This window comes from Falco biarmicus, chromosome 4 (assembly GCF_023638135.1).
Source record: "Falco biarmicus isolate bFalBia1 chromosome 4, bFalBia1.pri, whole genome shotgun sequence".
In the NCBI taxonomy this organism is placed as follows: Eukaryota; Metazoa; Chordata; class Aves; order Falconiformes; family Falconidae; genus Falco; species Falco biarmicus.
The window spans coordinates 55204503-55221464 of record NC_079291.1 but is presented as its reverse complement, the minus strand read 5'-3'; the positions used below and the strand labels follow the sequence as shown (position 1 = coordinate 55221464).

At 39.2% G+C, this 16962-nt stretch overlaps 1 protein-coding gene across 5 annotated transcripts in view; it reads right to left on the bottom strand.

Annotated features, from left to right (window-relative positions):
- Positions 1 to 16962, bottom strand: part of PRKAG2 (protein kinase AMP-activated non-catalytic subunit gamma 2) — a 222620-nt gene that overhangs the window by 26680 nt on the left and 178978 nt on the right. For all 5 annotated transcript variants that reach the window (XM_056338754.1, XM_056338755.1, XM_056338756.1 and 2 more), the window contains one exon: positions 5951 to 6060. In XM_056338754.1, coding sequence (XP_056194729.1) covers positions 5951 to 6060 — 110 coding nt within the window. The remainder of the gene's footprint in view (positions 1 to 5950; positions 6061 to 16962) is intronic.

Here is a 16962-nt window from a genome sequence, read left to right as displayed (position 1 = left end):
TCATTAATCAGAAAGGCTGATCTACCCTTCAAGTCATGCAATTGTCCCAGATTTCTTGAGGATGTAAGAGGAGAGAGTCTTCAGGATTCTGAAAGCTTTTTTTTGATGACTGTTTCTACATTAACGTCATTTTTTTAGTTTATGATTAGTGCTGGACAAATACTTTAAAAAAGCTTCAAGGCCAGGGTGAGCAAAAACCACATATGTTTTAGTATTAAAACACAAATTTACTTTTAACAGGGAAGAATATAATTTAGCCAAAGGTTAGACAGAGCTTTTCACCTCACGAGTTTATACAAACTTCACAAGACACTGACACAGCCACTACATCTGATAACGCACCAATCCTGGGACTGCAGATGGCTGCTTGACACAGAGCAGGGAAGTCCCTGTCTTATACCTACCTCTTACATTCCTCTTGAAGGATTAGTTGCTCTGCACTACAAAATAAGCTAATCCTTCTCATCTTTATGTAGGCTAGGCAAAGACAAAACAAATGAATAAATTTGTTTGAAGGTCAGACAAAAATCTGGCCTTAAGTAAGCTTATGGAATGAAGCTTCAGAGACTGCTCTAAGCTAGGTAAGAACCATTTATTTCCTTCAGCATGGGGGGGAAATGTATTGGTTTCTAAAGAAAACGTCACAAAGTCAAGCGTATGCAGTAACAAGGAAAAAAACCCATCACATTAGTAGATGATGTCAGACAAAAGTAATCCAATGACAGAATGTAAACAGTGCTATATTTTGTTGACATTTGAACTTAACACAGGAATTACTAAAATTCTTATTTTCCTTCAAAGCATTAGTATCAGCTTCAAAGGAAAAGAGAAGATCAGATTCCTGTGTCACAGTATGCACCTGATACAAGTTAAAACCAACACAGAAAGTAAAGGCAGATCTGGATGTCACCTTATTTCCCCAGGTCACTGCCACATTAAATGCATTAACACTTGCAGAGTACTCCAATACTGTGCTGAAGACACAAGCTGGTAACCAGTAAACCTGCATTCAGCTCAGTAGTGTTTTCCTGGAGTCTATTATAATAATCCAGATCCATTTATTGAATAATTAGAATGAAGAACAGCAAATGAATGCTCATTCAGAGTAGCCCTTCAGGGGACAACCCTCCTAACTCCCTCAAAGCAGGGGGCTGTGAAGCATTTGTTCTCCTGTCGTTTGCATCTTGGGAGATATGCAAGATATTAGAAAGACAGTTTATCCACACACTGTTGCAACTTGCCCAGTTTCCCCACCATCCACAGAGTCAAATTACCAAACTTCACAGGATAGCTCATAATATCTAATTGTCTCTTGACTCCCTTCCTGGTCAGATCGGAATTTTAGAAGTTTCCTTAATGTGTGTCAGGCAAAGATAGCATCTTCTCTGGGAATGGAAAAGCCTGAAGCTTGTCACAAACGAGGAGTACTTGTGGGTCATAGGCAGGGAAAAGCCACAGCCCTGGAGTTCAGTATGATTCTATAGATATTTATGAGGAGCAAATACTTAAGGCTACATCTGTATTAATAAAGTAAAAGGGTGAAAGAACAGTTCACTGTCAAGTCTAAATTTAGAGAACTGTGCCAGCTAGCATTCTCCCAGGCAGTATCTGCCACTTCTCAGGGTTCACTGCAGGCTAGGGGCAGTTTCAGACAGGCAGACTACATGCAGATACCCTGTTTTGAGGGAAATAGAAGCCAAGCTGTACTAGGGCAAACTGAGCTGTGCCAGTGGACCTCAAGCAGGTAAACAGACCTTGGCTCCGTACATTTATTTATTTAGTACAGATGTTGCTCAAGCCTGTACCAAGTGGCACATTCTCTGGCTGAAGCACAACACAGTCTTCCCTTACAGGATGTGCTGCCTGACGGGAGCACATGGGATATAGCACTGCTTTCACAACAGCTGAGCGTAGGTGCCAGCTGCACAGGTGTATTCCTGACATGCAGGACCAGAGCAGTGTGCTAGCACTAGAAGCAGCCAGAAGTTTGGTAGCTGCTGGAATTGAGAGGCCCCCATGCCTTCTGACTGACAATTAAGCAGGGCTGAGGAGGCAGTCAGCCCATGCCTTTATTAGCTACTATTTCTACTGTTTAAGGCCTTGCCTCTGTTTCCAAAGCAACGGCACCTTACCATCTTCTCTTTTACTCTGGGTTAAAACAAGATTCCTTACAAATCTCTACACTAAATCACTCAAAGACACCAAGACTAAACATTTACTTTTATGAATAGATGCTGCTTGAGCTGTATGACTTATGCCACATTATATAAGTTCACATCTCCAGTTTTCCCACAGCTAATAACAGTTTTAGAATACTTTCCACAGTATCTCATAAATAATCTTCCAGGGTAGAAATACGCGATGTGTGCTGTGACTGCTGACCAGTAGAGGGAGACGGGATACTGCAGTCAAATAAAAATCCAACGGCAGAATCTTTCAAAGGTTGCCATTGGAACACACAACCGCTCCATTTTTATTTCCTCTTCCATTGATTGCTACTAGCTTATACTAACGGAGGCAAAAAGCGAGCCTGTATATATTCCGTTTTAGCTCTAGCATTAAGAACCTGAATTCAAATCTTTGGAGAATCTTTTCAAGGCACCAGGCTTTTTTTTTTTTTTTTTTTTTTTTTTTTTAAATTAGGAGAAACAGTGATGTGGGTAGGGGTGAAACAGATCCAAGAAAGTCAAGTATCTGCATAATCCTCTCTGTTTGAAAGAATTCACAGACACTGCATGTTCCACAAAGCTGCGTACCACGTTCTCAAAATAAAAGCTGATACAAAGTCCTGAAGTACTGGAAAATAAGTAATTTATATTTTAAAAATTAAAACACAAAAAACATTTTGGAAGTGTTTGTTTGACTACCCTTACTAGGTATGTTCTCCACCATTTACTTATTCAGCTGTTTAAAGAAAAGCTGTTCTATTTTTATATTCCAGATACATGTATGTGCACCAGCCACACTGATCAAACTGAAGAAACAAAATGTTTCGAAGATACTGAAGGTGTAATATTAATACAAGGTGCTAGGAAAAGAACTACAAAGGGAAATACTGAAGAGAAGTATTTAGAAGACCTCCTAGCAGTACAGCCCAGGATGAGCATTTGGATCAACCTGCTTTATGTTTTCTTGAATAAGCCCATAGTTTCCTAGTTTTGCAGAACTTGAAAAGTTGGAAGAGAGTGCCAGTGCTGGAAGAGGGCTACTGCTTTATAATAATATTACATTTATTATAAATTAAGTGCTATGCAAATTGGGATTAAAGGAATGGTGCAGAGTCCAAAAAATGCAGTTTGGAGAAAAAACCCCAAACTACCTCAGTAATCCAGGTTCAAAACACAGTCCACATTTGTCATATACTAGAGTCTGAATGAGTAACTACAGACTCCTCTTCTACCATCACTGCTTTCAAATAGCTGGAGAAGCAGACTGAGAAATTACCCCATGATCATAAATCAAAGCATGCCTTGTTCTCCAGCTGCAACCCATGACCATCATTAGGGATCCCAAATAAACCAGGGATTTTGGTGGAGTGTTGTTGAAAGTTTTTTCCATTACCATGAAGCTACCCGTTTTCCTTTACAGTAAAAATTCACAAGGTTCATTCTCTCACACTCTGATTCTGCAAGTACTACCTCACACTGGCTTACCAACTGGAGACGAAACTCCAACTTCTTTACGTTAATAGCATTATCTCAACACAGCTCCAGCAATGAAAACTGGTTATCCAACATGATTTTATTTAATTCACAGAGATCTGGGGAATCCAAAAGGAACGAGTGACCTGCCTCCATGGCCCCAGGATTAACTGGTTCGTGGGAGAAAATTCATCTTTCCAACTGTGACTGACTGAGCTCAAGCCTTTACCCGGGTGATCACTGACAGCTGAGAACTCAACAGGTTGTGGGTCATGCCAACAAGCTGCAGGTACCAACTCCCACCAGATTATCTCATAGTGTAAGAATAAATATCCCCTGGAACCAAAAGGAAGCTAATAGTCTTTGAGAAGAGCTGAAAGAATGACAGTAAACACCATCACAAATTTGACCTTTCAGGTCAGAGGTCTGAATTCCTTAGTCCAGATTTGACAGTCATGCTCTTTTGGCCAGAAGGAAAAACCGCAGAACTTTTCCCCTCCAAGGTGGTAAAAAAGTCAACACTATCAACCTTCCAAAAAAGCAAGCTTCTGAGACACAGAGAAAGAAATCTCTGAAAAGGAATGTTGCAAAAAGTATTTGTTAGTATTGTATCTAAATATAATGGATACTCTTCATTAGAGCTTACAGTGCTTGCACAATCAGAGTCCATGTGACTGGTGAAATGCAAGAGCAGATGCAATTGGAAGACTAAATCAGTCAAGAAGTGGTATATATAAAGAAAATCAGTAATGTGAACATCTTAGAACTGATGTGTCTGTACTCAAAAGCTCTTCCACTAAGACTACACACTACCTTTTTCCATCTCTAATCACAGATCAGGTGTCTTTTCACTACAAAATCCGGTGTCCAATAAAGCACATGGAAGAACTCTAGGGAAATAAAAGTGATTGTTCCATTGATACAAAGGTGCTTAAAGATAAAAAGTTTCCAGAAGAAGTCTGGTTTTCTGGGTAAAGGAGCAAATAATCTGACATGAGACACTGATGACCAGCTGTTACATTCAGCATTACCTTCTTGGCTACCAAATCAGCAGCAGGAGGTCCTTTGGCGCACGGGCAGAACCTTAACCACAGCCCTGCTTAAGTTTTAACACAATACTAGTACTGGCTAGGATACTTACCTTGAAGGACCCAGCCAAAGTATTTGGCAACACATTGAAGCCTCAGTGCACTCAGTCTAAACAGGGTCAAGAGATGAAGGAAACTCCCTCACTAGTGAGATGCCTGGATAATCGAAAAAGTCCACTGCTGAAGTTGCTTTTTTTGTAGTGAGCAATAACTGAAGCTCCAGTGCTTTTAGCCATGCTGCAGAACTTAAGGATGCTGTTGGTCATTGTATAAACAGACTAATAGGTGTGCAGTGCTCTTGATCCACCCCATTCCTTTGCCTTGCTGCGCAATGCAGGCTTTCCAACTTTTAGCTCACAGCACCCAATCTACCACTATATACCACTACCTGATACGCAAGATGGTTCTGTGAATATTTTGGCACTAGGTAGCTATTTATTACATGGCTGTCTCTGACTGTGGAAAGCTGAAGTATAATTGAGTACATTCCAGACCAAAATTACTTCATGGGCTTAGTTAAGCCAGAATTGGGGCATTTAAAAAAAAAAAAAACAAAACACCGAAAAAACAAAAACCAAAGCAAGCCAAAAAACACCAACTGCAAAATCCAGGAAACAAAAAGAAAGCCACAGCTTTCTACCACACTGCAGAACAGATTAGTCTCTCTCTATAGCAGGCAGCTAATGCCTTCTTTTGGCAAACAAACTCTTCAGACAGAGCCAAGAGTCTAGCAGATGATTTACTGATTAAAAGCAAAATGAGAAACTGAAAACAAAATTTTTCTGGAGAATATAATAATTTGCATAATTAAGCCATCCATTTTAGTCCTAAATTGTCTTACTAGTATACTGGGAACAGTCTCAAAACACCTGGATACTCTTTAGCTGTTGCACAGGGACCTTTACACAAAATGTCTTTAAGTAAATTTTGATAGCCATGAAGAAGCCAATGTAAGTTTGGGCTCATCTGAAAGCTTTTTAGATAGTGATTCCAACTGAAAATCAAATTATATCCTCTCTTTCTCTTTTGCTAGTAAGTCTTCCCCCAGCTCCTCCTCTAATATAACACAAAAGATACAGTTTAAGCAATATGGTTTTGTACAGTCAAAGTGCAGCATTACAGGAGAATCTCTCTCCAAGAGATCAAGTTTAACACTCAGGAAATACTCATTTAAAAAATAATTAACTGCAAGCAAAGGCAGACTGAAAGCAGAATACTCACTTGTAGCGTAGTGTCGAAAACAACAAGCTTAGAACTTGTTGGAACAATATCGTAACACTTGTGTGACCTCATGAATCGCACATAAATGTCACTTTCCGATTCTTCAAGTGCTGTAAGTAAAAACATTATGTTGTTTTATTTAAGTAACCTTAAAAAAAAAGTAAAACACATGCCACATCAACTAAACACCACTGCAGATGGATAACCCTAAAGCAAAACTCAAATACACACTTTCAGATCTGGACAGACAGTCATAGTTTTGCGCTCTGCATTTCAGACTCATCTTTCCTTTCAAATTGAATCGAATAAAGACAAAATGCATTGTTCTTCCTTGATGAGAAAAGACTTCTGCACTGAAGCTTTATAGCTAAAAAAAAATACCTTGGTTTTCTAACAGCAAACTATTGGACTATGCATCTGAACTCTAGTTATGTACAGAAGAAAACAGTTTAAAACTCAAGCAGTGTCAGGCTTAACTCAAGCTCCTTAAATTAGTATTTCTCTAATTTCATCTCTCTCCAGTCCACTTTTCACATAGTAATTTTGTATTTTCTAAAGAGACAGCAGGCAAATTATGTAATCAGTTCCATTCTCTTCAGGCTACTTCACATACAGCATCATGAAATCAACACTTTATAAATAAACTTTTTTTTTTTTTTAATATAAACCCACTTGGCTGGAATGGTTTTAGTGTGGCATGTCTGCAGCAAGGACATGCAATCCAGTCCATACTAATTTAAATTTACTTAGCATTTGTCAGAGTTCAGATGCATATATTCTTTAGATCTACTCAGGTATGTTAACTTTTTTTTTTTTTTTTTTAAAGCAGTCTGGCCCTCCATTCTTTACAGCAGGTAATTAGAACCTGGTCATGGTTAACCCCTGCATCAGATATGCACCCTTTAGACCCTGTAATAATGCACAGAAACTTGGTCATATGTTAAAACTTCTGAAGCATGGAGAAAAAAGAAAACAAACAAAAAAACCCCTTGAAATACCTACTCATCATTGAAGAACTGGATTTGCTCGAAATTAATCATCTAGCACTGGAAAAATAATTTGTCACTTCCACAAAGTGACTCAGCACAGCTTCTTTAGTCCAATCCTACAGAAGCAAAGCTGGACCTCCCCTGCAAGAGGCTACTCCATGACAAAGGCAGCCTCTTTTACGTACTAAGCAAGTCTTTAATCTCCAGCTCTCATTACTCTTAAAAAAAAAAAAAGTGCTTTTTCTCCACTGAAACACAAGCAATGTGAAATAAAAGTTCCATAGGAATACGGAAGAGAGTTGACTGAGGAGGAAGCAGAAGGAAAAAAAAAAAATGTTGGATTTATGCTCCTATAAATGTCAGAACCAAAAGTGAAAACAGCAGGAGATAAGAAAAATTGGTAAGAGATTAAGAAACCATGGGAGCAAACTGATAGGGAAAGGCCTAGGTAGACCGAATTGGACAATGCTGGTAGGAAGCAACCTTTATGAGATGATCCCAAAGGGGAACTGGTACTGAGGTACTGACTCATCAAGGGAACGTATAGAAGAGGTTAAAAAGGGTAGTTTGTGGCAAAGAAACTTTTATATAACTCCGTAATATACTAACAGCTTATAATCCTTTAACCTCTCCGATAGCATTAACAGCTACTGTCTGTACGATAGAAATTTAATGATCCTGTGATAAGAGTGAGTTGTTGGGATTTTTTGTGGGGGTTTCTTTTTGTGTGGTTGTTTTTTTTAAACCACAAGCGGGGAGGGAACGAGATACTAAGCATTAAGAACAGTATCATGAGAACATTCAGGCGACACACCAAGAACTCTGGTCTTTAGGAAGTTACGGTTGCTTCCACAACCACTAACACAATCCCTCTGTACAGTATCAGAATCCTTATTTACGTTAATCTCAATTTTTTCCATGGGACAGTACACAATGAGTACCTGCACTTGAAATGGTAAGTCCAATCATCAGCAAGTAAGACTGGCTACCAACATGATCTGTAACCATTCGAGAGACACTGTACTGTTATGTCTTTCCCCAGTGCTACAAGAACTGCAACAGTTAGCCTACAGAACAGGACAAAACTAGTTTCTTCCAATTTCGGTCCCCTGCCTCTTTCATCAGATACATTCCAACTGGTGCAGCCGGCAAGACAGCAGTCCAAGTCCCGAGTCACCTGCAGACCAAGTCTATTCCCCATGTTGACTGAAAGAGAGGTTCTCCACAACCTTCACCAAATACCCAGAAACTACTACAAGCATGTGTACCCAGGGAAGTTACTACTCTAATTCTGAATCTGTTCTTTCTATTGAGTCTATAGCCTTAACAATGCAACTTTAAAGTATACTACAGGTAGAAAGAAGCATAGAACACCTCAAATAGTAGTTGAACTACAAACCAAACAACTATTTTTAGCTGCAAAAAATTTACACTCTTAGCAAAGTGCATCATTCCTCAATACAGTTTTGACAACTCACCAACAACTATGTAAATGTAATGTATCACAATAGCATGTGCTGTAATGGTGAAGCAGGACATGTTGCCAGGTTTAATTAGGTAAGGCTGTTAACGGCAGCCACAGTTATGAACTCTGTATTGACCAGCAGTGAAGCGCCTATAAATCCTTCTTTCATTTACCATACACTCCCACTCTCAAACACAGTTTCAGCTGGACCTCAACAATCTTCATCCACTTCGTGTTCTTGGGAACAGTTAGGTGCTATCTCATTCTACATTATTTTCCAACTCAGAGAAAGCACCACAAAACAACCACTTCCTAAACTGAATCTGGAAAGTTACAGTTAAAAATATTCAGAAGCACAAGATGGCTATCTCTGAGCACTGTTTAACACCCATATAAAGAGCAGGAAACACTGGCAGGAGCCGAACAAGGATTCAATTGTCCAGCTGAAACTGAGGTTTATTTCTACCAAAGATCCTTAAATTATAAAGAAGTATAATGCACTGCTTTATTAGTTACTAACTAAACATGAAAAGCACAAGCAGCACTGATTTAACTCATATGCTCTACGTGATTTCATCAGGTGTCTGTTGGAAAGGATATTTAAGACCTTCTAATACCTTCAGCTCCTTGGGATCACTAAACAGACGCTGTAGCCTAATTCTCTGCACAGGTATTGTATGTGCATTATGAATATACAGCTGCTCAAAGGAGAAAAGGTCTCTCAAGCTGAAGGCTGAGGACATCTCAGGGGTGCATTCACACTCATCTTTCATGCACAGCACAAGTGGACAGGGCATAATCATTTCCACAGTTTCTCTCATGTTTCAGAAGACAAACTTATTGCTTTTGGTTGCATCCAACCATCACTGTGCTGTAAATACAAGTAACTGAATATAAATAACTTAATCGCCATTAGAATATTTCTACTTTATTACCTATTAATTTTCTAGTTCCAGTCTCACTTGTTTTTCTGATAAATGCTCATCCTTTCTGGCTACTATTAAGCTTCTGCAGTCTCAACCAGTACCTGCAAAGCTGTACTCCCTTCGGAAGCACAAGGACAGATGCTTTTGAGCTCAACTTAAAATCTCACTCAGTTTCTGCATGTCACCTCTGATCTGCATAACAGATCATCCACCCAACATGCAGGAGTTATGAACATATACTGGCCATTCGTTCACCATAAAGTCATTAAGATATTCAGATGTTGGTATGACAAGGGTGTACTATATTAACAAGAGGTGACGTAAAAATCTCTGCTCTTGCCTGAGGAAGTGACTGAGGTATCCAAAATTAGATTTGCATAAGAAGCCTCATTCACAGAAGCCCCAGTTACATTAATTTAATGCTTAAGATGTCCTAAGCTATGTTACACTGATGGGCCACAGAGGAGAAGGCCCACATGCTAAAGCCCAACTTCTTAGATCAGGGACTTTCTGAGCAAGTCTTCCTCCTCCTTGGAAGCTGAACTGCCATCACAACTGCGCTAAGCACTGTTTGTCCTTGACATTCCCGTGAATTGTATTCCTTCTGCCATGGGCAGATGCCCAATGTATGCCTTTCTCATATTGCTTCTGCAGCGACTCTTGCAGGGAGTGGGAAGATGGAAAGGCACTAATCAACGACAATTGCCATGCATGGCAAAGGCAGTACATTCGCAGGAGCTTAGCTTAGGTGCAGACCAAGACTTAGGGCCCTGCCTCCAGTCAAACCTCAGTTTTCTACAGCTCATGACCTGGAAGTTAACTGGCTCACAGACAGAACAGATTCCCAGCAGGAGGTATCTTAATCTAGAGCAAGATCAGGGGAGGAGAAGAGTCCACTAATAAGTAGTTGAATGTGTACTTCCATGCAGGCGTTCATGCATGAAAGCTTATTTCTTGAATATTCATCTGAAAGTTATTTTGCAAGTGGACATTCTCTGTGCACCCCCTCTCCCCAAGTCAAGGTGAAGGCAAAACAAATCCAAATCCCCAGTGCTGTTTTTGCCAATTTCTAATAGAGCACAAACAGAAGTCACCTGGAAGTTTAACACCTGAACCTTGCCATACAGCCAGAGTAAATTATCTCTCTTCATTGGCATTTTACTTATTCCTACAGGTAGAGAACCTTTAAAGATTTGTATTTCTTCCACTCTACTCCCCAATCTCGCTCACTTAAGACCAAATGATTTTTACTCCCTTCCTTTCTCCCACCCTTCACTATAAAATGAGACATGCTTTATCTTTTTATTTCAGTCAGTAAATATTATTTACAAAAACATGACAGCTTTTTTGTGTTTGTTTTTTTTTTTTTTAACAGATTAACTATTCAGCCATACTGACTCAGAGATTGCAGTGGGACTTGGTACCAAGTGTAACTGTCTACAGAGCCCTAAGGTAGAACTACTATCTGAATACTCCTCATAAATGACAGGGAAACTTCTGCAGTATTACTGAAGCCATTTCCTCAGAGATCTACTGCACAGATGCCTTCAGTTCCACTCATACCTTTGCCACCATGCAGGGTGCTTTTCTACTGTAGCTTTTCCCTCAGAATTTCATGGCCTTCAAAAGAAGAAAAAGAAGAGAAAAAAGAAGCGCCTGCAGATGGAGAACATGAACATGCAGTAACACATATAGTCAACACATATTGAAAAGCTTCCAAACACTGTGACATAAAAAAACCTACAGAGAGCTCCTCAGAAGTGTTGCCTGCAAACCACAGGCTGTACTTCTGGGCTATATTCATACTGAGCTGGCCTAATAACAAAATCCTGCACGATATGTGCTTCCTAATTTCAACAATACAAAATAATGACCTTGTACTTTGTATTATAGCTGTATCACGTTCCTTGTATTTCTCTACTGATATCCAGTCACATTTCAAGTTTAGTCTGTGGTTTCAGAAGTGTTGGAAAGGAGGCCATAGGGTTCCACAGAGACTGCTTTAAAGAGTTAATTCCACCACAGACCACAGCCATGCTGCTGCAGCTCTCTATAGAACCCCTGCTCCTCCTGGTTAGATTGAGAGTTGGTAACTCTAGTAATTCTCATTTGAAGCACACAAAGAACTCTTCTTATGGACCTAAACAAGTGTTTGTGAAACTGTCACTTCTAACTTCACTATGACATAAACTGCCAATTTTTTAAAAGCTCTTTTAAAAAAAAACAGCCGGCAGCAGTATGCAAAAAAATACTCTCAGCTGTCTAGCTAGGTGAACAACTTAGAGGAAGACAGAACCACATATATACAAAATAATTCCACAATCCTCCCTGATTTTTAATCAGAGCCAGCTGGGGAAACTGTGCAACTTTAAAAGCTTAGAGTTTTCTTACAGCAGCAGGAGCTAAGCACTCCCAGCACCCAACACTAGACTCTTCAGCTTAATTACTATTAGCATAACCATCTCCCCTCAGCCAGTTCAGATGGTGGATAAAAGGAAATGGAGAAGGGAGTAGAAATGTACTTTTGTGATATTCTTATGTACTAAATAGCCTAGTTACTGGAAAGGAAAAATTATTTTCAGTTACTGCACACATACATATCTGTACTTTAGGTTACTCCAAGTCACACTGCTATTCTAAAAAAAGTCAGGTAATATGTTGAATATCACATTTCACATGCCAGAGAATGAAAATGTTACAGTTAGAAACAAAAGGTATTTTTCATCCCAATGTTTACTACAGAACTGATCCAACACCAATACATTATATATATTATGCAGTTTATTGGTATAATTATACCCATAAATTTCACTAAAAGAGGTATTATTCCAACAAAAGCACTCTATGCTATTCTCTCTTATATCAATTAATCAAGTAAAATAATTAAATCTTTTGTTAACATAGAAATAAAAAAAGAACTTAGACAAACATACACCACATGAAAACAAGAGCTGGAGAGTTGTACACGTACACCTGGCTTAAGCTACAATTCGAAAGAGAAGTTTTTCACACCCCTAGCCAACACTCCTTTGTCAGGAAATACAGAATAACTCTACCTTTTGAAAGGCCAGGTCTAAAGATGTGACTTCACAGCAGCATAAGCAGCAGCACAGTAGCAGCAGCCACTGATCCCTACGCACTGGCTGTGTGGTTCCATTCCCTCCCTCAAACAGCTTCTGAATTTACACAGAACTATTTCACAAGCTGGCTGGAAAAGCTGAATTTGTCACAAGTTATTGGCTTCCTGACAGTGTCAGTTTTAGGTCCATTCAGCTACCACACCTAGGTGTGCGGCAAGCAGATTTTTCCTGCCCTTTCCCTACGCTAGAAGCTATACAGTACAAGGAACCATCCTTACTGTGGCAGCTAGCCATGAGATCAGCTTAGCTATGCCAAATGGTGCCAGAAGACACCAGGGTCACTAATCACTTAAATAAGCCAGTGCAAGTTACCCTCTCTCCCTACTGTTATAGATAACTCTTGCTAGAGTATACAATAGGTAAAGATGTTATTAACCTTGTAAATTGTTCTTCTGCCTGCATTTTTATCTGAAAGTTGTCACCAAAAGGCTATAAAGTCTCTGTTCACCCCTAGTCTGAACTTACTAAGTTCCTTAATATCCTGAGTAACCTCTCCCACAGCTTTCAGACGGCAGCAGTTCTAGTCTAAGTCATTTACACACCACTTCTAACAGATCTAAAAAAACATCCGGGATGGATATAGTTAATACATTCCAAGAGCAACAGTGATACCACGTAGCAAGAACAACAAACTATTCCTCAGGTGTCTCTACAAGCTCACCAACAGCCCCAGAAACATGATTTTCCAGAGAAATTGAAGCATCTGAATGAAGTGGGATTTCAGGAACAGTGTTCCAGGAATCAAATGTTCTGGTAGGATTTTATCGGCATTCCTCAGCTAAGGGACGGACAGGAACAGATTTTGAGAAGGAATCTGGTACTACACTGTGTACAGTATGTTGCTGTGATCCCAATCAACAGCTTTAATTCAACCCACCTTCTATAAAAGTACGACTAACTCGTTAGATTTTTAGGTAAGTTTGAATGATATACAGACAAACTGAAGTGTATATGGTATATTCTGTGAAAAGCATGGGACCTGAGGGATAGAAGAACAAGAAACTGAAGTTTTGTCACAGAATAATGCAGTAAGAGGGCATGACTTTTCAGCCTGCTGAGCTGTCTGTTAAAGAGCCAAGAACACTGAAAACAGTGGACAAGAAACAAGACACCAGAAGCCAAACCAATGTCAGACTGGGTAGGAGAAGAATAACAACATAGTTTCAAAAAGGCAAACACAGAAAAGAAAAATTATATTGTACTGTATCATTTGATTTCTGTTTATTCAAGATGGAACTTTACTCAGCAAAAAAATTACCCCACCAAAATAACCATTCATGCAATCAGTCACAGGGTAAGCCCGAGTGGTAAAAACAAATAAATGGAAAAAGCAAGAAGAGATGGTTACAAGGATGCCTATTTGAAGTGGCAGGAGATAAATCATCATTAAGTTTTTAGAACATGATCAGCACAACTTTGTTGCAGAGATGGCGACCACAGCTAGCAAAGCGCTACTTCCAATTTTAGAGGGCAAAAACCCCCAAACAGTTTTGAAGTTAATATGTAGGAAGTAATAAGATGACAGTGATAGGAGTTGACTATTCCATCATAAGCTGAAAGGATTTCAAACGCAAGGAACCAGAAGAGAGGATGTAGTGACAGAGACAAGATTTTTTTTTTCTTCCTGAAAACTGCAAAGAGCTTTAAAATATCCTGGCAGACCACACATTAAAGTTACACAGTAGCATTATTCATGCAGCCACAGGCTATATGATATGGATGTTGCAGATTGAACATTTCCCACCCGGATCTAAAGGAATGCATGAGCTGGCAGCTAAAGAAAGATCATAGTAACTTTACAGATGTAAGATACTCTGATACAAAGAAGTGATAGGAAGTGTATCTAGAGATGAGTATCAGAAGCTCCTTCAATGATCCAAGATTAATTCAATTACATATTACAGGAAGAATACATGATCTGACAGGAAGAATAGGATTTTAAAAAGTGTGAGCACACAAGGGCAATATTTGAGTAAGCAAGCTCTACCCTGCTAACTATCTCATCCTACAAATAGGAAGAGGGTCTAGAGGTACATAAAGTAAGAGGAAGAATAGGTACATCAACAGGTAAATAAAATTGGATAGAGAAGCGCACACTTTTGTTGCTCGAGTCTTCAGAAAAAGTTTAATAGTTTCTAATAATAGTGACAAGCTAAAAGAAACCATAACACATCTTGAAACATTTCAGTTCAATCATTATATCCATAATTGCTTAAGACACTCCTAACAAAGTTCAGGATTGCTTGTATTTACACCTTATTTTTGCACACCTTTTAGTATGTCTTTTGAGTTCTAGAGTTTGTGCAAATGTTCAGTCACTTTAGATCGTTAAGGCAACTAAGATGTTTTCTCCCCTTGTCACAAGGAGTTGCTTGATGCAGAGACAGCAGGTTATTACATGTGTACACAGGAATCACTCTAGTTAAAAAAAAACGTTCCTGAACCTCGCAAGCTCAGGAAGGAGAAGATACAGTACCAGTCAAAAGAGAGCTAAACTAATTAAAAACCAGTCAGAATTCTTAGGTACATATTGAAGCAAGTCATTAAAGCCAGTGTATTTGTAAAACCCTACAAAAGAAACTCATCAAAAGGAAAGAAGAAAACCAATATGGTTGTGTCAAGAATCAGTTTTTACTCAGGATAAAATGATCAACTGGATGGGGGGGGGGGGGGGGGGGGAGGGGGGAGAAGAGGATCGACACAAAACCAAACACACCACCACCACCCCCTAGTATGCTGGAGACACTGATTGCAAAGAGAGCTTGGATACTATGTGTGGAAAAGATACAGTAGCATCACCACAAGGTAGGGGCATAACAAGCAATCCCAGATACAGCAAAACTAGTAAGATTTTTTTTTTCAGTGAGTTTGCAAAACTGGATGACAACTGCATGTTTAAGAAATGAACTCTAGTTCAGCCTATTCTCAAAGTTGGAACATTTGCAAGGTCCCTCTTATGCAAATCAGGTAGGGAAGAATGGCATGCAAGTTAAGGCTACATGTCTTTAGTTTTCCAAAAGTCACTCCGGAACAGCTTTTACCAGTAGCTGGTATTTCACAGGGTAAACACTGCAAGAAAGTCTCAGAGGATCAGGGCTTCATTTTATTCAGCATTCTCCTTTGTGATCTTCAAAACGGGCATACAACAGGCTTCAAAGAGTTTGCACTAAGAATTAAGAAACGGTTGCAAGGCTTTAAACCTCATGATATCTTGAAACTGAATTCGTAAGTGGGTTTGAGTTAATATGATCTTTCAGAGAATACCAGAGTCTGAAAGGAACGCTCAGTTGGATGACCACAAATTAGGCGAGTGACTAAATATCACTACCATTAAGAAAGAACTACCCTGTTACTGGTTTGATTTGTAGAAACAGGGCAGAAAAGGCACAGTTTGCTTAAACAAAGTAACAAGCAAACAAAAAACCACCCCAGCTGTTAGAGAGCTATTAACACATTCCAGAAGCTAGTTAGACAGAACAAAGCAACCTTAGGACGCTGCACAGTCTCCTTCCTTAAAGATCCTAAACATGGAAGGAGACAAGCATCCACAACTGCATAAGCACATCCTGCTTTAGTGAAAAACAAAAAAAGGTTATTAGTTCCTGAGAATACTTCAAAAGATCCACTTTTCTGGCTTTGAGGCTTAAATATCTCCATTTCTTCAAACTTCAATAGCAGCTAAGACTTGTAAGAGAAAACTAACACAAACAGCTGCCTGAAACAATGCAAGATTCAGACTGTTTCTCCATCTTCCTGGTATGCATAGCACACTTCAAAATCCAGCACTCAATTTTGTTTCTCATTTTTGGAGTTAGTAAGTGCCGGTAAACATGCTGACAAGATAATACCCTTTTTTTTTTTTTTATTGTAGCTCGATGAGCAAATGATTAAGTGAGATTTGAAGCAGACAAAAAAAAAAGTGATGAGCAGCTTAAGAAACTTCACATTCCAGAGGTAATCATAGTAACTCTGGAGATTCTTGTCCAAGCAGGCAAGCAAATTTATTTGTTTACAAGCAAGGACTGCCTTGTTTAGGGACTAACTGGTAAACAGTACCAGAAGTCCAAATGAATACTTTTGAAACAGCCCACTATCACTTACATCAGCTTTTGGTCAAAGTTAAAGATTTGTGCTTTAAGGAAAGCTACATCACTGTGGTTTTGTGAATAAAGGTAGCAACACCAGCCTGCAACCTAATAATGCTTCTAAGATTTTCACCACAATAAAGAATAAATTGACCTGAAGAATTTTTAAGAACATGTTCAAGATGTTCCCTTGACAACCAGCACTATGATTTTTCCCTAAGCATCCCAAACGAAGATCTAATTTAAGATGTCGCCTGTCTGGAATGCAGGCATGCTCTTCAAGATTGCAAGATGCAGGCCACTACACACAAGAAACTAAAAATGGTATTAAGCTGCTGAATATTAATATCAGCAACCATATACTGGAGAGTTGAATTCAAGGAAGTTTAAGGTATGCAATTAATAAA